This window comes from Gobio gobio (genome assembly GCF_949357685.1).
Source record: "Gobio gobio genome assembly, chromosome: 12".
Taxonomy (NCBI): domain Eukaryota; kingdom Metazoa; phylum Chordata; class Actinopteri; order Cypriniformes; family Gobionidae; genus Gobio; species Gobio gobio.
Window position 1 is genome coordinate 51,784,681 of NC_137105.1, and position 23,519 is coordinate 51,808,199.

The 23,519-nt window shown below is 41.9% G+C and overlaps 1 protein-coding gene across 10 annotated transcripts in view; it reads right to left on the minus strand.

Annotated features, from left to right (window-relative positions):
- Positions 1 to 23,519, minus strand: part of ptprk (protein tyrosine phosphatase receptor type K) — a 238,751-nt gene that overhangs the window by 128,520 nt on the left and 86,712 nt on the right. For all 10 annotated transcript variants that reach the window (XR_013817575.1, XM_079830324.1, XM_079830320.1 and 7 more), the window contains exons 5-6: positions 21,034 to 21,149; positions 13,994 to 14,168 (exon numbers count right to left, since the gene is read on the minus strand). Coding sequence is in view for 9 of the 10 variants with exons in the window: in XM_079830324.1 (XP_079686450.1) it covers positions 13,994 to 14,168; positions 21,034 to 21,149 (291 nt within the window). In the remaining variant the exon portion in view is untranslated. The remainder of the gene's footprint in view (positions 1 to 13,993; positions 14,169 to 21,033; positions 21,150 to 23,519) is intronic.

The window sequence follows — 23,519 nt, forward strand, 5'->3', positions numbered from 1 at the left end:
AAACTACAAGCTTTCTAAGACTTTTTCTAACTTTATGGTCTTTCTCAAGCCAACTTGTCCTACAAGTAAAAATCCAATTTCTGATATCAAGAATTCATATCCTGGGAATGAATAAAAGTCAAAAGGGCTTGCCATAGCCCCACATGTGTTCAATAATCAGTTATTGGCTGTTCGTCACAATACAGGGACAATAATAAACCTCGCCTGCTCAGCCTCACTGCTCATGTCCAGAGCGGGATTCTGCATCTCTCACACTCAGAGACATACAAACAGCCAAACGCTTGAAGAAATCATCACTGAATAAAGTCTTCAGACGGATAGTTCAGCCAAAAATGATCATTCTGTCATCATTCACTCTTCCTCATGTGTTTCTGAACCTTTCTCTGGAAGTCAATGGTCACCAAAGCTGCTCGGTTCCCAACATTCTTCAAAATATCCCACAGGATCAGGACGAAATGAGGGAGAATGATCATTTCTGGTGAACTAACCTTTTAAAATTCAGTCTGTCCCTCATACAAAAGACTTCAGAAGTCATGTGATAGGATGTTTATGAAATGTTATGGTTGTTCTTGACACGTCTTTGTCAATTTGATTAAATGCTGTGACAGAAAAAGAGCTGTGATATGATCCTTCAGAAAACCTCCTGACAACTCATGTGTGTTTGGAAGACGAGGACGAGAACATGACGAATCTTCACATTAAGTCAATTATTCCTTTTAAGTGTTGTAATTAATATGCAAATTAAAAACGTACAAACTTTAAAATACATGCTAAATGTGTTGTTAATGATAATAGGCTTGGCTTGAAGGGAGGCTTCAGCAGCGAGAGTGTGAGCGTGACTCTTCCTCTGTCAGGTGTCAGGGGCTGTTTCACACGGGTCCTCCATCACCAGCGTCTGACATGAGCCAATGATAGCGCTGCGCCCGCTGTTAGCCTCCTTAAGCCCCGGCTCATCTGTCTTTCCCTCACACACACTCACACACACTCACAGACACTCACGCACTCGTGGACACACACACTCACAGACACTCACGCACTCGTGGACACACACACTCACAGACACTCACGCACTCGTGCGCACACACACACTCTCAGACACTCACGCACTCGTGCACACACACACACTCACAGACACTCACGCACTCGTGCACACACACACACTCACAGACACTCACACACTTGTGCGCACACACACATACGCATGCACTAACACACGCGCGCCCATGCACGCACACACACTCACGCACACACACGCACACACACACACACACTCACATAATTGTGGACACACACACTCAAATACACTCACACACTCATGGACAAACACACTCACACACACACACACACGCACACACACGCACACACACGCACACACACGCACACACATGCACACACACAAGCACACTCACATACACTCACACACTTGTGGACACACACAGTCACATACACTCACACACTCATGGACACACACACTCACACACATACACTCTCACACACACATGCACACATGCACACACACGCATACACACACACACACACACACACACACACATACACTCGCGCACTTGTGCGCACACACACATGCACACACACACACGCACGCACGCATGTTTGTTTTTGTGAAATGTGAGGACATTCCATAGGCGTAATGGTTTTTATACCGTACAAACCGTATTTTCTATCCCCCTACACTGCCCCTGCCCCTAAACCTACCCATCACACACACACACACACACACACACACACACACTGCCCCTGCCCCTAAACCTACCCCTCACAGGAGACTGTGCAGTTCACTTTCTGTGAAAAAAAACTTGTTCTGTGTGATTTATAAGCATTTTGAAAAGTGAGGACATGGGGAACGTCCTCATATTTCACCCTCTTTTTGTAATACCTGTGTCATACCTATGTCATTATACACATTTGTGTCCTGATATTTCACAAAAACATGCCCACACCCACACTCACAGACACACACACACACACACACACACACACACACACACACACACACACACACACACACACACACACACACACACACACACACACACACACACACACACACACACACACACACACACACACACACACACACACACACACACACACACACTCACACACACAGTCACACACCATCATACAATTGTAAAATGCACTTGCCCTCGACTCAACATCTTATAGTCAGAGGAATAATCTTTTTCTTGTCGTTTATTTCGCGTGCGCGAGGACCTGGCAGAGACGTGTTTGATCAAAGCAAGGCCGGGTTAAAAAAAGAGAAGGTAAAGAGAGCGAGAGAGAGAGAGAGACAGACACAAAGGGAAGAAAAGCTAAAGGAAATATTTCCTGTGGGAAGCGTCACAGCTTTTTTATTTTGAAGTTTTGATGGGGCCTGTGAAGAGAGAGAGATGACAGGAGCGAGCGCATATGGATCAGGGGACACGGCAATCTAACACCTGACGGACAGCGGAGGAGAGAGAGAGAGAGAGAGAGAGACTGATCCCTGTCTGTTACACATCAGTCTGTCTCTCTCTCTCCCTCTACGCTGACAGGATGTGTGATCAGCTCTCACACACTCACGTCTAGGTGAGTGAAACGAACACTCATCACGCCTCAAACGCTGGACTGACAGCAAAGGCTGCTCTCGTCTGACCCCTGACCTCTCACACCCGCTCAGAAGTTTTACTTTTTATACAAAGAAATAAATACTTCAATTCACCATGGAGGCATTCAATTGATTAAAAAGGACAGTAAAGACCCCAGAGTGCGAATGTGAAGTTTGAAATGCGCCATTTTTGTGTGTGTCCCTTTAAATAAAAATGAGCTGCAGCTCCCGCCCGCTTTCAGGAAGAGGGCGGAGATTCAAGAGCTTATGTTAGCAGCTCTGATTACCTCACACACACACACACACACACTGAAAATGACAGAAACTGTTCAGCCTTTTCTGATCAAACCGGAGTCGGACAATGATGTAGAGACTCCAGAAGAAGAGAGAACGTGTAGAACGAGACTGGACGTTTGTGAAGAAATAGTTGATGAGTTTATGAGTTAACCATCTTCAGTCATTGATTAGCATATTCTGTCATATTCAGAAACGTCCTGTCTCGTTTTACATGTGCGCCATTTTTGTGTGTGCCCCTTTAAATGCAAATGAGCTGCGGCTCCCGCCCCCTTTCAGGAAGAGGGCGGAGCTTCAAGAGCTCGTGTTAGCATCTCTGATCACCTCACACACACACACACACACACACACTAAAACTGTTCACCCTTTTCTGATCAAACCGGAGTCAGACAATGATGGAGAGACTCCAGAAGAAAGAGAGAACATGTAGAACGAGACAGGACGTTTGTGAAGGGATAGAGGATGAGTTTATGAGTTAACCCCCTCGAGCTCTCTTTTTTTCTTATCAGTGCCAAAGAGACTCAAATAACTCTGTCGTTTTTTATCATTCAGGCAAGTGTTATACGTCATTACAATCTGTTAAGTTTCTATGTTTTGTGTGTGTCACAATAAAAACAAAATGTTTTGCTTTTTGCAAAATAAAGAAAACAAACATGATGCGCGATCTGCAGTCTCTGTCAAAGATGTTCATTCAGATTCTTCAGAAAAAGACCTCTAGCTTAGTGAATACTTGTCTCACAAACATGAGACATATGACTAAAGAAACGCTGAAACGTCAGGTTTTAAACAATGCAAACCAAATCAAAAACAAATATTCTGTGTTTATGTAATCTGTTCGAAAAGCGATACGTCAGTCACCCGCGAGCCACTTCATTATCCGCTAATGCGACCGCGCCCACGGATCGCGCGCTCTATTGAGACTCAAATACTGACGATCCCCGCATCAACTCATACAAACACATCTAGTGAAGCGCTGTAACGTTACTTCAGATACAGCGCTTTGAGACGCGTTTGAGCTATAATCCTGGATTTATTCTCCTCATGCAAAGCTGTTCATTTCTGAAAGCAAAGGACTCCGCCGCTAAGGTCAGTTTATTCTGTTAGCATCTGTGAATATTAAATGCAAAAAGACCGTTTAAATATGAATCCTGTTGCAACATTAAATGTCGCGCAAAACACGCAAGACTGTTTTGGACAGATTATAACATGTAAAAGAGCCTAGTGTCACATCAATAAAGCTCTTATTCGCAAATATCTGCTCATATGCTATAAATATTGTACCAGTCAAACGTATTTTGCTTCATATTGATGTTTAAATATTACAGCCTAATGTTATTTTTTTTTATTTAATATCAAAGTTTGTCAGAAATGATTCTGGAGTTTGGTTTTGTAGAAAGTGATTTTTTGTTTTGTTTTGTAGAAAGAGAATTGCTTTCTTTGAAGTGAATTTAATTTTGTATAAATTGTATCTTAATTTTAATTATTTATTATTTTATTTTTTTAGCATGAGACTACTTTTAAAAACATAAAAATAGTAAAAAAAATGTAGAAAAAAATGCTCTTCTTAGTCATTTTTGTCTTGTTTCTAGTCTAAATATTTAAACATTCTTAAATCAAGATGCATTTACTAGATAAGTACAATTGCAACTAAATAAGAAGAGCATATTTTTGCTCTCTCGGTCAGGTACGCAGTTCATTCATTATGCGGCTCATTATGCAGGTCATTATGTGGTCTTTTGTTGTCTCAGGTGTTATCTCATCATTATTCATTAGATATCACGCCTCCTTGCATACTGGCTTACACATTTTAAATCAGTGTATTGTTTTATGTGAATGAGTAGGCTCAATGATTCTCACATCAGTTTGAAGCAAAAACTCTAGACAAATGCACCCTGGAGTCAAAGTTCTTGTGGACACATATCTATTGTGTGTTTTGTGGCCTTAATTTTAAAACAATTTTTTTTAGATTTTTCAAAAATCATGCATAAACATTTTTCTCTCAAAAATACAAGCATGTACATACATGTTGCTCACATATTCTGGTAGCCCAGTTTGTGCTGAATACAGTGTAATTACACTTTTGCCATTAATGTGTTTATAAGCAACTGAAAAAAACACAAATGTCAGAGCATGTCAAAACTTCTAAAGAGCCCCAAAACAGCTCAGACTCCTAGGGGTTAACCATCTTCAATCATTGATTATCATATTCTGTCATGATAATCTCTAAAGCGCTGGTGTGGGGTAAGATGAGCCAGATAATATCTGCTGATGAAGATAGAGCAGGGATAGTTTAGTGTAATTACGGTTATAACTGATGATGTCATCTCGCTTTATGACATGCGTTTGTGTTCGTACTGTATCAATAAATGTGAGAGACGGACGACAGCTCGAGCTCGACTACAGCAACTCTTCCTCTTCTCCACATGTTCCCGGGGGCGGGGTTATGCAAATGTTAGGGTTAGTGATGTCACTAACTCGTTGTAGTCCCTACCAGCCGTTTGTTGTAGTCCTTAAAAAGTTTCCAAAAAAATCGGCTCTTTTCAACACTGATAATAATCATAAATGCGTCTTGAGCATCATATCAGGATGATTTCTGAAGGATCATGTGACACTGAAGACTAGAGTAATGATGATAAATTCAGCTTTGATCACAGGATACAAATTACACTTTACTATATACTCACATAGAGAACAGCTGATCTACAGTGTAATAATATTTCACTATTTGTACTGTATTTCCTGTATTTTTGATGACATAAATGCAGCCTTGGTGAGCAGAAGAGCGTTTTGAGAAGCACCGACTGAATAGAGAATACGGCTGAATAATTCCTTTCCTCCATTAAGGAATATCTCCAAATGTTGACTTTAGACCGCGAGTGAGGCTCAGGTGAGTGTGTGAGCGCAGCGAGGGTGTGTTTTATGAAAGCGGATGAATCATTGATGCGTATCGCAGTCAGGAAGCCGCCGCTCGTGACATTAATGAACCGCTTTCTGTTCTTCGTTCTCTCAGATTCTCTCAGATGAAGCTTTCCGAGTTGTTGACATTTTGGCTCTTTTGGTTTGTTTGCGTTTGTTCTGTGTGTGTGCATCATCGGGAAGTATCAGACAAGGGCGCTTCATCAAACTTTAACGATCCGTCACCACGCGCAGCACTGGCGTCTTTAAACCCCCTCGTTTCAACTCCTGATCTGTGGCTGTCTCTCCAGGCATATTTACCAGCGATCAGGCGCGTGTTTGCGACGGGGTGCCGCGCGCTCACAGGAGGCTGACAGCCTGTTATCTAGTCATTAGGAAATCACAAGTAGCAAACAATCATCGTCTCCATATCTCTCTCACGGCTCCAGCACAAATACACCTGCATCACGTTGGGCTGTATCGGGCTCTTGGTTTGACTGTGTGATCTATCACAGACCTCCCAAACTATTAGAAGTAAAGCGTCTTCTTGAGGTTTTAAGATAATAGTTCAGTAATTTAGGTAACACTTTAGTATGGGGAACACATTCATAAGGGTCATTTTTTTACAATGAGATGTATACATCATCTGAAAGCTGAATAAATAATCTTGCCATTGATGTGTGGTTTGTTAGGATATGACAATATTTGGCCGAACTATTTGAAAATCTGGAATCTGAGGGTGTGAAAAACTCGAAATATTGAGAAAATCTCCTTTAAAGTTGTCCAAATGAAGTCCTTAGCAATGCATATTACTACTACTAATACATTTATGGTAGAACATTTACAAAACATCTTCTCATGGAACATGATCTTAATATCCTAATGATTTTTGGCATAAAAGAAAAATGTATAATTTTGACCCGTACAATGTATGGTTGGCTATTGGCACAGATTTACCCGTGTGACGCGGGACTGCTGTTGAGCTCCAGGGTCACATACTCACTATTAACTATGACTTCTGCCTCAATAAACTCATAATTACTGCTAATTAATAGTTAGTGAGTTAGTTGTTAAGTTTATATTAATGATGTAGAATATGGTCATGCAGAATAATTAATTAGTTACATTTATATAGCGCTTTTCTAGGCACTCAAAGCGCTTTACATATAGAAGGGGGAATCTCCTCAACCACCACCAATGTGCAGCACCACCTGGATGATGCGACGGCAGCCATATTGCGCCAGAACGCCCACCACACACACCAGCTGATTGGTGGAGAGGAGACAGAGTGATGAAGCCAATCTGTATATGGGGATGATTAGGAGACCATGATGGACAGAGGCCAATGGGCAAATTTGGCCAGGATGCCGGGGTTACACCCCTACTCTTTATCGAAGGACATCCTGGGATTTTTAATGACCACAGAGAGTCAGGACCTCGGTTTAACGTCTCATCCGAAGGACGGTGCTTGTTAAAGTATAGTGTCCCCATCACTATACTGGGGTGTTAGGACCCACACAGACCACAGGGTGAGCGCCCCCTGCTGGCCTCACTAACACCTCTACCAGCAGCAACCTGGTTTTCCCAGTTGGTCTCCCATCCAGGTACTAACCAGGCTCAGCCCTGCTTAGCTTCAGTGGGAAACCAGTCTTGGGCTGCAGGGTGATATGGCTGCTGGCTAAGGCATTAATATGTGCTTTAAAAGCACTAATAAACAGACAATATCCTAGTAATATGCATGATAATAAGACACTAGTTAGTGAGAATTAACCCTAGAATAAAGTGTTACCGTTATATGACGCATTCAGTTTTTCATGATTTTCTGATATGTGTTAATGGTCACATGACAGATTTTCTAACTGATAGTAAATGATCTAGAGATTGTTGTTTTGTAGGAGCAATATTAACATCAAGACAATGTATATATATATATATATATATATATATATACTGTATATATAATGTATACATTTGGTTCCTTGCCACAGTCGCCTTTGGCTTTGGCTTACTCAGTCGGGGACACTAAATATTCAACTATATCACTGATCAGCTCATTTCAATTATCATAAAGTCATAATCAAGAGATAAAATGTTGAAAATATGATTTTAAAAGTCCTCATTATTAGATAAAAAGTCAAAATATGACATGCTAAGTCATTGTGAGATGAACAGTTGAAATTAGGACTGAGATAAAATTTTGGATTTAAAGTCAAAATTATGACTTAAAAATCTAAATTATGATTAAAGTCCTATTTATGAGATAAAAAAGCTGAAAATAGCTTTTTAAAAAGTCTAAATTATGACTAAACACACACTAAGACATTTAAGAGATGAAATCATGCTTGTTAATTATTTTTAAATGCACTTTTAATTTGTTGATTCACACTTATAATACTAATATTTACATTATTGTTTTCATTTTGTGCAATATTGTTTTTATGTGAGTTTATACATTTAGAAATCAGTTTTTACAACAGAAATGAATCAATCAAAACTTACTTTAGCTTTTCATCTAAAACTAAACTCACGTCCTCTCATCACTGTAAATCTGTAAATAATAAAGTAAATAATAATGTCCCCAGTACAGATCCTTGGGGGACTCCCTTAACCACACCCATTGAGTCTGATTTGACACTTTCCACCTGCACACATTGAGTTCTTCCCTTTAAATAAGAAACCACAGAACTGCATTGTCTGATAAACCAACACTTCTAAGCCATAATCTCACGGTCCACTGTGTCAAAAGCTTTAGATTAATAGTGGTGTTTTTCGTCTAGGGACCCCACATGGTCATTTCAAATTTTAGGACAGCCGTAATGGTGCCGTTTTTTTTACGAAATCCTGTTTGGTTGCTCGACAAAAGTTTGCGAATATGTAAATACTGTGTCAGTTGTTCACTGATGAAAGTGTATAACAAAATAATAATAATAATTTGTTACATTTATATAGCGCTCTTCTAGGCAATCAAAGCACTTTACACATAGAAGGGGGAATCTCCTCAACCTCCACCAATGTGCAGCACCACCTGGATGATGCGACGGCAGCCATATTGCGCCAGAACGCCCACCACACACACCAGCTGATGAGTGATGAAGCCAATCTTTATATATATATATATATATATATATATATATATATATATATATATATATATATGGGGATGATTAGGAGGCAATGATGGACAGGGGCCGATGGGCAAATTTGGCCAGGATGCCGGGGTTACACCCCTACTCTTTATTAGGGATGCACAATATTATCGGCACGACATCGGAATCGGCCGATAAACGCTTAAAATATAAAAATCGGCATCGGCAGATATGAAAAAATTATGCCGATATGCCTTGCCGATATGATAATGTGTTGATATGCACCTGCAATAACTCATGTGTGCAAGGACTGCTATAGCGATAAGATCATGTCCGCCGTGTGCTCATTCTTGAAGTGAAAACAATCAAATGCATTGCATGTATGGTGATTTATATGGACAGTTTTTAAATGTTGCCTTGAATTTGTGAATCAACGCAGGATTGCCACAACAAAACTAGCCCAAAACAAGCACAATCGCAGCCTCCACAGCAGCTGAAGCTCCTCCAGGTCCTAGTGCCCGCCCGCTAGACTGTCATATAGAGCCTATTTAGTGGGGGGGCTGTTGCTATAGTAATAAAATGAAAAGTATAATACACAAATAAATAGAAGTTACATCTTTTTCAATAAATAAAGCAGTAATGATGTCAAAGCACAAGCACGATGACTTGAAATGAAAAATAACTTTATTAACATTTATTTATCTTTAACAAGTATCCTTTTAGTAAGGAGACCTCAGAAATTGGCATATATCGGTATCGATATCGGCATCGGCCAAAATGAGTTGAAAAATATCAACATATCGGAAATCGGCAAAAATCCAATAACATGCATCCCTACTCTTTATCAGTACATCCTGGGATTTTTAATGACCACAGGACCTCGATTTAACGTCTCATCTGAAGGAATGAAGAAATACAAAGCTTTGAAAATGGTCTGTAGTAGTTCTCTAATAAAGTGGCTGTTAAGGAAAGATTGAACAAATACGTCAACGGTGGTGAGATCAGCCGCTAATGTTAAAAACAATGGTTCAATAAGATCAGGACCTGACAATTTATTCACATCTCGGTCTTTTAATGCAGAGCAAACATCAGAAGAGCTTCGGTTACACTTTATTTTAAGTTATTATACATTTACAGTCAAACCAAACATGATTCAGACACAGATATAATGTTTCACTAGTGTGTGTCACTATAGTTCAAGTGAGGACAGCAAAATAAAGTCAACTGTGACATATTATACCCAAACACTTTTCATACAGTGACTACCAGGACAAATTTGGGAGCAAAATGATCCAGACACTTTGAGCTGAACATGTTTTGCTTCAGTGTTTGTTCTTTAAGTGGTAATGTGACCTTTGACACCACAGACTGAAATAAATGAAGCATTGATTGCTCATTGTTCGACCTAAACTGGTATTATCTAATTGTGTTCTTAAATTTAACAGCTGATTGGTTGATTGTAATCCATTACATCATTATCAAGATGAATCTGTTCTTGTCATATTTTATTACCATTTTCTAAACTATAGCGAATAAACTGTGATAATGTGAGAAATGTTGAAGGTGTCTGAATACATTTAGGTGTGACTGTTTGTACTGAGTAATATTAAGAAACTGCATCTAGGGTTAGTGTTTGGGTTCATTTCATGTAATTATCAGTGGCACAAAAAGTGGGTATGCGCTATATGCGGCGCATAGGGGCGCCAAAGCAATGGTTTTAAAAAATATACATATGTTTTGGTATTTTCTATATGTAGCTGCTGTTGTGCGTTTCTAAATCATTTCTGTATTTTCTCAATATTATATAACATTTGAGAGAACTAACAGGCTAGAGTAGGCGCCCTCATAAGATTCCATAATAGAATTTTGGATAATAATGGAATAATGGAATATCGGGAGTGGATATCCTTGACGCGTGGTTTACCGCAAAAATGCGCTTTCTTAACGTGCGCTTTGGGGTCAAGGAAAACGCGCGTTTCCGGTGTTAAGAACGTGCGCTATATGGTAAATCACGCGTCGAGGATGCGCGCTATGAGTCGGACAAAACGCACGTTATTATTAACGTGTAGGCTAAAGAGGTAAACCAAAAAGGCAGTGCAAACTTGTGTTTGAAGGTGCTCTTTCCTTGGTGTTCTCAAAATTGCATGCTAATTTTTTGGGAACACCTCTTATGAAGTAAAGTTACATATTGTTGACCATCTTTTTAAGTAATGACACTATTTACCACGGTACACTATGGCTGCTATAAGAATTAAATGAAATCAATATCAACAAAATCCATCTTACCATTTATCAAAATCCACTTACACTGTAATTACAATTGCCTAAATAATGTAATGAGATTTTTAGATTTATGTTTTAAATATAATATTTTCATTATAGAAATATGAAATGTTGGGAACATTTTGTATTATTTCAGGCCTATGAAACTATAAAACTGCCAGTATAGTTGGCGGCGTGATGGATTCTAGAATCATTCAACTAATTTGTTCTAACCGACTGATCAAAAACGGTGAATTATGCGAGAACGAAACCTATAATTTGTTTGAATCTATTTTTGTTGGAAAAATAGAGCAAAACTGTAAAAAATGACAACTTGTTGTTTATTGAACTGTTGTATAAAATTAATATTGCATTTTGCAATCATACTGATTTAGGCTACTCTGGAAAATAGCACTCTTGCTCGTATGATATTGCTTAACTCATAATTTCCTCTTTAATTACTTTCAAACGAATGTTTATTTTTTTTGTTCGTTATTAGCCTATTTTTAATGAAAATACAACAACAATAAAATAGTACAATAAAAAAACTTGCGTAAATTAAACTTTTGTTAAAAAAAACGAATAAGCAGATGACATAAAATAGCTATACCTGAATTATAACAAATAGCCTAAATAAAAGATATTTGGAAATTCCCCTGTAAAATGGGGAACCCTCAATTTGTGGTTTGTGTTTTTTGTTATTAACAAAAGTGATCTTGCGCTTGTGCCTCTGCTATCGTCCTTTCAGTCATCTCGCGCGCGCCTATGATTACAGTTACAGTAAAATTTTGGGGGGTGCGCCAAAATTGTTGCTGCATACCCCTCTGGCACCGGGTAGTTGTGCCCCTGGTAATTATGAATCATTTACTGTTATTACTGTACATGTAACGTGTGTAACAAACTTCAATACTTCAATTAAATCACAGCCTTTGATTCGATAATCGTTATTAAATCTGCAATTTCAGACTTGTGCATCCTAATTTCTGTGTTTTCATTATCATCTCCCGAACCCTCCTGGTGTTCTTGAGGACTTTAAAGTAAACAGATGGATTTGTTTGTGGGATTGTTCTCCTGTGACGTCAGGCTCCAACCACTGCTATCTAATAAAACCAGGGCGGTGTTTATCGACTGTTTGCGTTTGAATCTATTTCACAGCACACGTCTTGTCAATTCAGCTTATTCTCTACAAGCGAGAGCAGGCTAATGTCATTACTCCAAACCCTGGGCTAAAGACGCGCGCTCCCCTCGCGCCGAGGCGACAACTGTGTTGTGTTGTTTTCCTCTCCCATCTCTCTCTCGCTGCAGCTGGAGGACACGCAGATCGATCCTTCTCCAGCGAAAGAATTCGCCACTGAAATTTTCATTTGTTACAAAGCGGCCCCAAACAGCCGGGAGGGCCCACTGTCGCCCCGCATTAGGGAGAGCGGGAGCTAATAAAGCACTAGCCCGGGGTCACGCGCGACAATAGGCAACTCCGTGCCAGCTCCCATTAGCACACGCACAAATCCATGGCCCAAAAATCTCCGCTGAAATTACCATCTTTGGTATCCTTGTAGCAGGATGTCAGCTGGGGAAGTGTGGTGGAGATATCTGAGCTGTCAGTGCGCTTGAGACTCAACCGGCCCTTCTGCCCTCCGGCCGCCGCTAACTATTGCACTCCTCTCAGAGTCACATCTGCACACGCCAAACTTCACGCGCCTCTCGACGGGCCAAAGACAGCGGCGCTGCGGCACGCTCTCGGGTTCGGGGTAGGTCGCCAAATAAACTGGTTGTGCATATTAATATGGCACCATGCGCCCAATTCAAATATGAATGCGTTTGTATCATTTAACAGCGTTTAAATAAGCAGATGGCTCCTGTTTCTCCTTAAACTCGTCTCTAAAATCATTACATATGATGGTAAACAACTCTGTACTTTTTTGTGACACATTCACAAAATAAATAAAGACTCATAGAGTCTGAAATATCTATTTTAAAGGATTAGTTCATCTCAAAATGAACATTTCCTGATAGTTTCCTCACCCCCGTCTCATCCAAGATGTTCATGTGTTTCTTTCTTCAGTGGAAATTAAGTTTTTTGAGGAAAACGTTCCAGGATTTTTCTCCACATGATGGACTTCAATGGGAACCAATGGTTGAAGGTCCAAATCAATGCAGTTTCAGAGGAAGGGCTTCAGAGGCTCTGATCCCAGACGAGGAATAGAGTCTGATCTACACAAACCATCCCACATTTTCTAAAATATACCTTTTAACCACGAATGCGTGACTTCGGTGTTGTTCTTCTTCACGGCGTATGATGTCATCGCGTCGGAAAGGTCACGTGACGTAGGTGGAGGTGCCGACCCAGTGCCGAAAAACTCTCCTCCAACTTCAAAATTGTCTGACATCGTTGCTTTCCATTTATTTTTGTTAACACTGGGTCGGTACTTCCACCTACGTCATGTGACCTTTCCGACGTGATGACATCATACGCCGTGAAAAAAGAACAACAATCGAAGTCACGCATTTGAGGTTAAAAGTATATAAATGTGTATTTGTGTTGTAAATGTGTTGGATGGTTTGTTTAGATCAGACTCTATTCCTCGTCCTCTATTCCTCTGGGATCAGAGCCTCTGAAGCCCTTCCTCTGAAACTGCATTGATTTTGGCCTTCAACCGTTGGTTCCCATTGAAGTCCATCATGTGGAGAAAAATCCTGGAATGTTTTCCTCTAAAAACGTAATTTCTTCTCCACTGAAGAAAGAAAGACGTGAACATCTTGGATGAGATGGGGGTGAGTAAACTATCAGGAAATGTTCATTTTGAAGTGAACTAATCCTTTAATATAGAGAAAATGACAAAATGACCTTTACCTCTGACTATGAGTCCAGCGAAGTTGGAGACGCCGGATCCTCTCTCTGATTGGGTAACGCAGCGGTACAGATCCTGATCCTGACTGGTCACCTCTCTCAGTCGGAAGGAGGCTGCAAACTTCCTGTGGTTGATGTTTTTCTTCTCCGCCACTGGAATGTCCTCTCCATTACGCCGCTATATATGTCACAAGAGGAATAGAATAAGTGCAGGTCTGATTCAGTCATTTTCTCCCAATTATAACAGCATCAATTCACCCATCCGGTGTCAATGTTCACAATGCTCCATGTGCTTTGGAATATGGATGTAAGGTTGGACGCCTTTTAAAGACACTGTTTATTGCAGAAGTTATAAAAAATGTATAGATGTTTAAGTTTACTGTAAAGCTAATTAATAATTTGAATATATAATATATATTTTGACAAAATAATCTGCCAGAAAATCAAATCCATACAAAACCACATTGAGTTCCAAATTTGAAGTTGATATCACTGAGTCGCTATTGAGTCGCTAAAAGGTTTAAAAGTACCGTCTCCCTTGCAACGCAACGGTTTTCACAGGATGAGTTTTGATAGTTTAAGCTTTTGGATGGTGCTTACTAAAATATGAGATGGAGAAATACAAAACAATAAATAAAAAGTGCACCAAGTGTCCCGCTACTAGGACACTGACTGGAGGGTCAGGATTGTTCAGGTATATGAGGAAATCAAAAATAAGGATAAAAAACAATTGACAGCACAAAATTCAAACCAAATCAATGGAAAACAGCTACAATCAGCAATTAATGGGGTTCAAGCATGTGTGTAAAAAGGTATTATTTTTTATTTAGCAAGCCTGTAAGCACATAAATCATACATGGAGAAGACCATTTACAGCCAAAACAGACAATTTACTACAGAAGTATATGTTTTAAAGCTTTTTAACAGTAATCAAGCTTGAAATGACTAGTTGGCAAAAGTAGTTTTTTAAAATAATCTCCAATATTTCAGAACGATTCGGTTGACAGCGACGATCCTAGCGGCAAAGTTGCTCAGAATGAGGAGTTCTACCATGTGATATGAAGGCGTGTGCGAAAAATCACGTGATACACAATCCTTTATGCAGGTGAAAATTGAAAAGGCGCCCTTGCTGGTCAATTTCTTTCATATTTCTCACAGGCCTCTAGAGCCGTGAGTCAAGCAGGCCGAGTGAGTTTCGTTCCCATCGGCCTCCGTTAACCTTGTCTGACAACCACTCGAATTTCAATGGCCGATGGCGGCCATGTTTTTACGAGATATGCAAATGTCCTTGTTTACAATCATGGCACCTTGGCCATGCCAGTTTTTAAGTCAATCAGACTGACTGTTACGTAGCTATTAGGGCTGCCACTAACGACTATTTGATATCGATTAATCTATCGACTAATTTATCGATTAATCTATCGACTAATTTTCAACAATTTTACTTAAAAACATTTAATTTAACTTGCAACGTTGGCCTTCAGTAGTGTACTATAAAAAAGTATAAATGTAAACAAGCCCTTGAAATGTAAAAAGGTACAAATTTGTAAACCAACATAACAAAAAAGAGAATATCAGCAAATACTTTTTATATAGAATAGTGTTGTCACGATACCAAAATTATGACGTCGATACGATACCAGACTAAAGTACCTCAATACCGATACTGAATCCATACCATGGCAAAAACCTGTAAAAGTAATTGAATAATATGACAGAACTTACTATTCATTGTTTTAGGGTTAAAAACCCCTAAAAACTCTCTTGTCCGGCATGTTCCTGCCCTGCTTCACACAGAATATTAGGTCCGGCCCTTTAAGAGCTGCACGGACCAAATTCATTGTAACACCCGATTTCTCATTCAACTCTGTATATGTATAAACAATAATCCGCAAAACTGGCATTGCGATGAAAGGCGGCTGCGTGCGCTTCAGGTCAGAGTCCGGCAGCGCGAGCATGTCCCGGCCGCGCTGCAATTTTCTGTTGCGTTTTTCTTGCGATATTTGACTGTTCTGCTTCCATTGTTTAGTGAACAGTGGAAGCAGAGCTCACACACACGTCCTCACTCCTGCTGTCACACATCGACGCACATTAAGAAATACTGCGACTCCCAGTCGACTAAAAACATTGAGGTCGACTAATTAACAACGTCGACGCAGTCGATTGTATCGACCAATCGCGACAGGCCTAGTAGCTATAGCTGTTTTCATGTTTTTTTTCATTTTATAGCGCCACCAAGTGGCCAGTTGCCACATAATTTTTCTGGAAACCACAAACCGAACCCATACAGAGGTGTACCAAATTTGGTGAAATGATCTCATTCCGTTCAAGAGGGATAGGCATTTTAGTAAAAGTGGCCACACCCACGTCAATCGGAATATCATTTTTTTTTATTATTGACTCCAGAGAATCTTTCTGCAATGGAACATGCAATGGCAAAAAACCTAGGACTAGTTCGCAAAACTTCAAAAAAATCAAAGGATTGCAACGATATAAGCCGCTTGACATCCTGTGACAAACGGTTTAAGAGATATGCGCCATTACATACTTTTGGCCGCTGTAGCGCCCTCGTCAGGCCGATTTGGGCGAGTTTTGGTGGCATTGTAGACGGCGTGGGTACTACCATCCCTCAAAGTTTCGGTCAGCTTACGGTTCGGTCTGCCCGGTCACTTTTAGGGGAGAATACTGATCTTTGCAAATTCTAACAATTACAATAGGGCTTCAGCGCTACGCTAATCATCCGTGAGTGAGCCGCTAAATCATTGAATATAAATGTAAAATGTATTGCTGTCTCTGTTGTGGTTTACAGTAAACGCTCTCCCATTCTTTTACCAGGAAAGAGAACATGAATTGGTTGCACTTTATTTCAAGGAGATGTTGTTATTGAGCACTGTTAATGAGCTACATGTGCTTACTACAGGGTTAAGGTTAGGAATAGGGTTGGCCCCACTTTATATTAGGTGGCCTTAACTACTATGTACTTACATTAAAAAATAAGTACAATGTACTTACTGTGTTCATATTGAATTGCAAAACACCTTTGCTGATATTGAGGTGGAATATGGGTAGGGTTAGGGACAGGTGTGGTGGTGTGGGTCAGTTTAAGGGTAGGGTTAGGGACAGGTGTGGTGGCGTGGGTCAGTTTAAGGGTAGGGTTAGGGACAGGTGTGGTGGTGTGGGTCAGTTTAAGGGTAGAGTTAGGGACAGATGTGGTGGTGTGGGTCAGTTTAAGGGTAGGGTTAGGGACAGGTGTGGTGGTGTGGGTCAGTTTAAGGGTAGGGTTAGGGACAGGTGTGGTGGCGTGGGTCAGTTTAAGGGTAGGGTTAGGGACAGGTGTGGTGGTGTGGGTCAGTTTAAGGGTAGGGTTAGGGTCAGGTGTGGTGGTGTGGGTCAGTTTAAGGGTAGGGTTAGGGACAGATGTGGTGGTGTGGGTCAGTTTAAGGGTAGAGTTAGGGACAGATGTGGTGGTGTGGGTCAGTTTAAGGGTAGGGTTAGGGACAGGTGTGGTGGCGTGGGTCAGTTTAAGGGTAGGGTTAGGGACAGGTGTGGTGGTGTGGGTCAGTTTAAGGGTAGAGTTAGGGACAGATGTGGTGGTGTGGGTCAGTTTAAGGGTAGAGTTAGGGACAGGTGTGGTGGTGTGGGTCAGTTTAAGGGTAGGGTTAGGGACAGGTGTGGTGGTGTGGGTCAGTTTAAGGGTAGGGTTAGGGACAGGTGTGGTGGCGTGGGTCAGTTTAAGGGTAGGGTTAGGGACAGGTGTGGTGGTGTGGGTCAGTTTAAGGGTAGGGTTAGGGTCAGGTGTGGTGGTGTGGGTCAGTTTAAGGGTAGAGTTAGGGACAGATGTGGTGGTGTGGGTCAGTTTAAGGGTAGAGTTAGGGACAGATGTGGTGGTGTGGGTCAGTTTAAGGGTAGGGTTAGGGACAGGTGTGGTGGCGTGGGTCAGTTTAAGGGTAGGGTTAGGGACAGGTGTGGTGGTGTGGGTCAGTTTAAGGGTAGAGTTAGGGACAGATGTGGTGGTGTGGGTCAGTTTAAGGGTAGGGTTAGGGACAGGTGTGGTGGTGTGGGTCAGTTTAAGGGTAGGGTTAGGGACAGGAGTGGTGGCGTGGGTCAGTTTAAGGGTAGGGTTAGGGACAGGTGTGGTGGTGTGGGTCAGTTTAAGGGTAGGGTTAGGGTCAGGTGTGGTGGTGTGGGTCAGTTTAAGGGTAGAGTTAGGGACAGATGTGGTGGTGTGGGTCAGTTTAAGGGTAGAGTTAGGGACAGATGTGGTGGTGTGGGTCAGTTTAAGGGTAGGGTTAGGGACAGGTGTGGTGGCGTGGGTCAGTTTAAGGGTAGGGTTAGGGACAGGTGTGGTGGTGTGGGTCAGTTTAAGGGTAGAGTTAGGGACAGATGTGGTGGTGTGGGTCAGTTTAAGGGTAGAGTTAGGGACAGGTGTGGTGGTGTGGGTCAGTTTAAGGGTAGAGTTAGGATCAGGTGTGGTGGTGTGGGTCAGTTTAAGGGTAGAGTTAGGAACAGGTGTGGTGGTGTGGGTCAGTTTAAGGGTAGGGTTAGGGACAGGTGTGGTGGTGTGGGTCAGTTTAAGGGTAGAGTTAGGGTCAGGTGTGGTGGTGTGGGTCAGTTTAAGGGTAGAGTTAGGAACAGGTGTGGTGGTGTGGGTCAGTTTAAGGGTAGGGTTAGGGACAGTTGTGTTGGTGTGGGTCAGTTTAAGGGTAGGGTTAGGGACAGGTGTGGTGGTGTGGGTCAGTTTAAGGGTAGAGTTAGGGTCAGGTGTGGTGGTGTGGGTCAGTTTAAGGGTAGAGTTAGGAACAGGTGTGGTGGTGTGGGTCAGTTTAAGGGTAGGGTTAGGGACAGTTGTGTTGGTGTGGGTCAGTTTAAGGGTAGGGTTAGGGACAGGTGTGGTGGTGTGGGTCAGTTTAAGGGTAGAGTTAGGAACAGGTGTGGTGGTGTGGGTCAGTTTAAGGGTAGGGTTAGGGACAGTTGTGTTGGTGTGGGTCAGTTTAAGGGTAGGGTTAGGGACAGGTGTGGTGGTGTGGGTCAGTTTAAGGGTAGAGTTAGGGTCAGGTGTGGTGGTGTGGGTCAGTTTAAGGGTAGAGTTAGGGACAGGTGTGGTGGTGTGGGTCAGTTTAAGGGTAGAGTTAGGGACAGGTGTGGTGGTGTGGGTCAGTTTAAGGGTAGAGTTAGGGACAGGTGTGGTGGTGTGGGTCAGTTTAAGGGTAGGGTTTGGTGTAAAGGAATTGTCAACAGTGTAATTACAAATGTAACTACAGAAATTAAATGCAGGTATTTTTCAAAATGTAAGTACAATGTAAAAACATGTATGTACACAATAAGTGCAATGTATCAAATGATTAATTAAAATGTTAGTACATAGTAGTTAAGGCCACCTAATATAAAGCGGGTCCATGGGGTTTTGTTTAAGGGTTAGCTGCATTATCGAGTACGCATATGTCTAAATATGCCACCTTAATAAAGTGTTACTCATGAATTTGGGACTTCAGCAGGACTGAGCGTTAAGGTCTGGTGGGATGAGGCTGAAGCTCCAGTGACATGCTTGACTGGAGAAGTGTCACAGGCGATCTGTGTGAGTGTGTGTGCGACAGAGGATCATTCATTAGCCCCTTTAACACTGCCATCTCCTATTAGGCAGAAGCGCGGCAGACACCAGCACTTGCTCGCTCTTCTTCATTTTTCACCTCCTCGTGTATCAGAGCAGAAAAGGTCACTGTTCCTACACTCTTTACCACCCTGTCAGGCGCTTCCTCTTTCACTCCGTCTTCTGTGTGTGTGAATCCCTCTCATTAGTTAATCACAATCCCAGGGCAGCACAAGCACAACACACAGACATCATTAAGAGAGCTGGATTTTCCTTTAGGATGAAGAAAGTGGGAACACGCGCTCTCTGTGACAGGCTCGGCTGTAATGAACCCAGGGTCGCTCCAGCTGCTTGATTGGTAATTGTGCTTATATACACCCGTTGACCATGAATATGTGATATAGTTTCCAAAAATGATGCAATTCTTCGAGTCTCATGAAATCAGACTTAAAAACAGCTGACTTGTTTGCTCCCGCACATCCTGAACCAGACATTCCCGGCCAATTAGGGTGAATCCCATCTGTGATCGCGTTGAGTTTTAACTCGAGGAAATATGTTTTTATATTTTTATTCATGCATTGTTTCTGTGTTAGGTACTCTTAAAGGGTTAGTTCACCCAAAAATGAAAATTCTGTCATTAATTCCTCACCCTCATGTCGTTGGACACCCGTCAGACCTCCGTTCATCTTCAGACACAAATGAAGATATTTTAGTGTAAAGCTGATGCTGAGAAAGGCTTCAGATAGGCCTCCATTGGCATTCAGTACATTTACACTCACAAGACCCATAAAAGGCTCTTAAAACATCATTACAAAGTCCATCTCACCACAGTGACTCTACAATAATTTTACGATGCGACGACAATAGTTTTTGTGCGAAAAAAAATCAAAATAACACCTTTATCCAACTTGTTCTTGTCTTCCGTGTGTGTCTCCACGACGCATGCGTGAGAATATGACGCAGATCCGGCGTTCGGACACATGACCCAGAAGAGATTTGTTTACGAGCAGAGGAAGACGCGCGTGTCTCAGCTGTTGAATTCTACACTGATCGTGCTTTAGGTCTCGGCGTAGTTCTCAAAATCAGGCTAAAGTGTGCATTTCATGGATTCCCGAACGCTGGCGCTACGTCATATTCTCACGCATGCGTCGTGGAGGCACACACGGAAGACAAGAACAAGTTGGATAAAGGTGTTATTTTGATTTTTTTGCGCACAAAAACTATTGTCGTCGCATCGTAAAATTATTGTAGAGTCACTGTGACTCAGCTTTACACTAAAATATCTTCATTTGTGTCTGAATATGAACGGAGGTCTGACGGGTGTCCAACGACATGAGGGTGAGGAATTAATGACAGAATTTTCATTTTTGGGTGAACTAACCCTTTAATATTAATTTTCACAAGGGTAATTATGACAGCAAAATTGTCCAACTTTTGAACGGAGGACGTTTCCCACCTGCAGCCAGAGTTTGTTGTTGACGGCGTCCCGGACCGTGGCGATGCACTGGAACGTGGCGTTCTGTCCGGCGTTCACCTCCACGTCCCCCAAGCGCAGGAAGTGAGGAGATTTATCTGCATTAGAAGGAAAAGACATTACAGCTCTCAAATATACCAGACTACTAAACCTGCCAGAGCTAACCAAATCAAATATCACAATATGAATCATTTTACTTCACGATAACAATATATCGCAATATAGATCAAATCACTTGTTTTTAAACCGCAAGGCTAAAAAACACAAGGCTGGAAGACAGAATTTGTCCTGCTATTTATAATAAGAGTGTGGCGGTCGCTCCAGAACATTTACTCTTCAGTATGAGCTCTGTTACTTATTTGACATGCATAGAAGTCGTCCAATCATAACAGAAGTCATTTACATACATGCTCTTAAAGGTAGAGCAGCAAAACAGCCTGTTTAGAAACTCCACCCAACCATCTGTCCAACCACCCATCCATCCATCCACCCATCTATCCATCCATCCACCCACTCATCCATCCATCCATCCATCCATCCATCCACCAACCATCCATTCATCCAGCCACCCAACCATCCATCCATCCATCCACCCATCTATCCATCCATCCACCCACTCATCCATCCATCCATCCATCCACCCACTCATCCATCCATCCATCCATCCATCCACCCACTCATCCATCCATCCACCCACTCATCCATCCATCCACCCACCCACTCATCCATCCATCCATCCATCCATCCATCCACCCACTCATCCATCCATCCACCCACCCACTCATCCATCCATCCATCCACCCACTCATCCATCCATCCACCCACCAACCATCCATTCATCTATCCACCCACCAACCATCCACCAATCCACCCAACCACCCATCCATCCATCCATCCATCCACCCACCCATCTATCCACCCACCCACACACTCATCCATCCATCCACCAACCAACCAACCAACTAACCAACCAACCATCCATCTACCCATCTATCTATTCACCTACCAAACCATCCATCCATCCATCATCCATCCATCCACCCATCCATCCATACACCCACCCACCATCCACCCATCTATTAATCTATCCATCCATTAATCTATCCACCCACCCACCCAACCATCCACCCATCCATCCATCCATCCATCCATCCATCCACTCATCCATCCATCCACTCATCCACCCATCCATACACCCACCCACCCATCCATCCATCCATTAATCTATCCACCCATCCATTAATCTAAATCCACCCATCCATTAATCCATCCATTTATTAATCTATCCATTCATTCATTAATCTATCCACCCACCCAACCATCCATCCATCCATTCTCCAAACTGCATGTCCTATGTAGGAATGGATGGCCAGTATCTATATCCCAGTGCTAAAAACTGACCAAATTTGCCATGGCTCATAGAGAGGGTGGAAAATGGCCATAAAACTGTTTTTGATGCAATCAACAATCCCTGGCATTATAAATGAAATTCAGGGGACAAATATAGTGTATGAAAGATCGGATTTATTACTATAGATTTTCAACATATCAATTCACATAGACATAAATGATCCAAGAAACAAATGAATGCTGAATATTTCATTATTTCTGTATTGAACTGACACACTGCTCTGTCCGGAGGGCGAGAGGAAATCTCACAGCAGATCTCGAGGTGTTGGGCAGGACTGTAGCCGTGCCAAATGAGCCCAAAACAGCTTTGGGAACAGAAAGCGTCACATTCACTAGTGCGCCTTCAGAATAAATGCTCTTTTAGCGATGGAAACACTCTCCAGCACTGACGTACAACAAACCTCCTTCATCTCCCTCTCATCCTGCATCATCTTAATAAGATGTCACTCGTGATCAGCAGGAAGCTTTATTAGCAGCGTTCGGAGGGAATATAATCCGTGTTGGAGTGGCAGTAATCCCTGAGCTCTCATGGACCAGCCGTTCATTGGGAATACCTGTTGTATTATCATGGCTAAGCTCTGATCCCAGCGGATGCGCCTGACAGACGAAACACACTCTAACCTGGAGAGATGGCAAAATATTAATCACCGAAAGTTATATGTGCCTTTGCTGACATTTGGAGTGTTGAACCGCACACGCGTGACCCCTGAACGCTGCATGTTAAGAGCAGGCAATAAGAGCTGATGATATATCAGACCAGCTTCAGTGCTCAGAGGATCTGAGCGGCTACAGCTCCATCTCTGTTGTTATTTACTGTTTGTGCTCATGCGTCCTCTGTGATCATTTATTGATCGCGCTGCTCTTTACTGCTGATGTGCCCATAAAAACACTTCCCGCAGCCCACATGATGGCCACGCCATTACTGCTCATTCCCTCAAAATACTTCACTTTAAAAATTGATCAAAAGACTATTTCATATCAAGACTCCAAATGAAATCACTGGTCCCAACACAAATATATTCCACATCTCACTGCCACGCAAAAGTTTGGGGATGTTT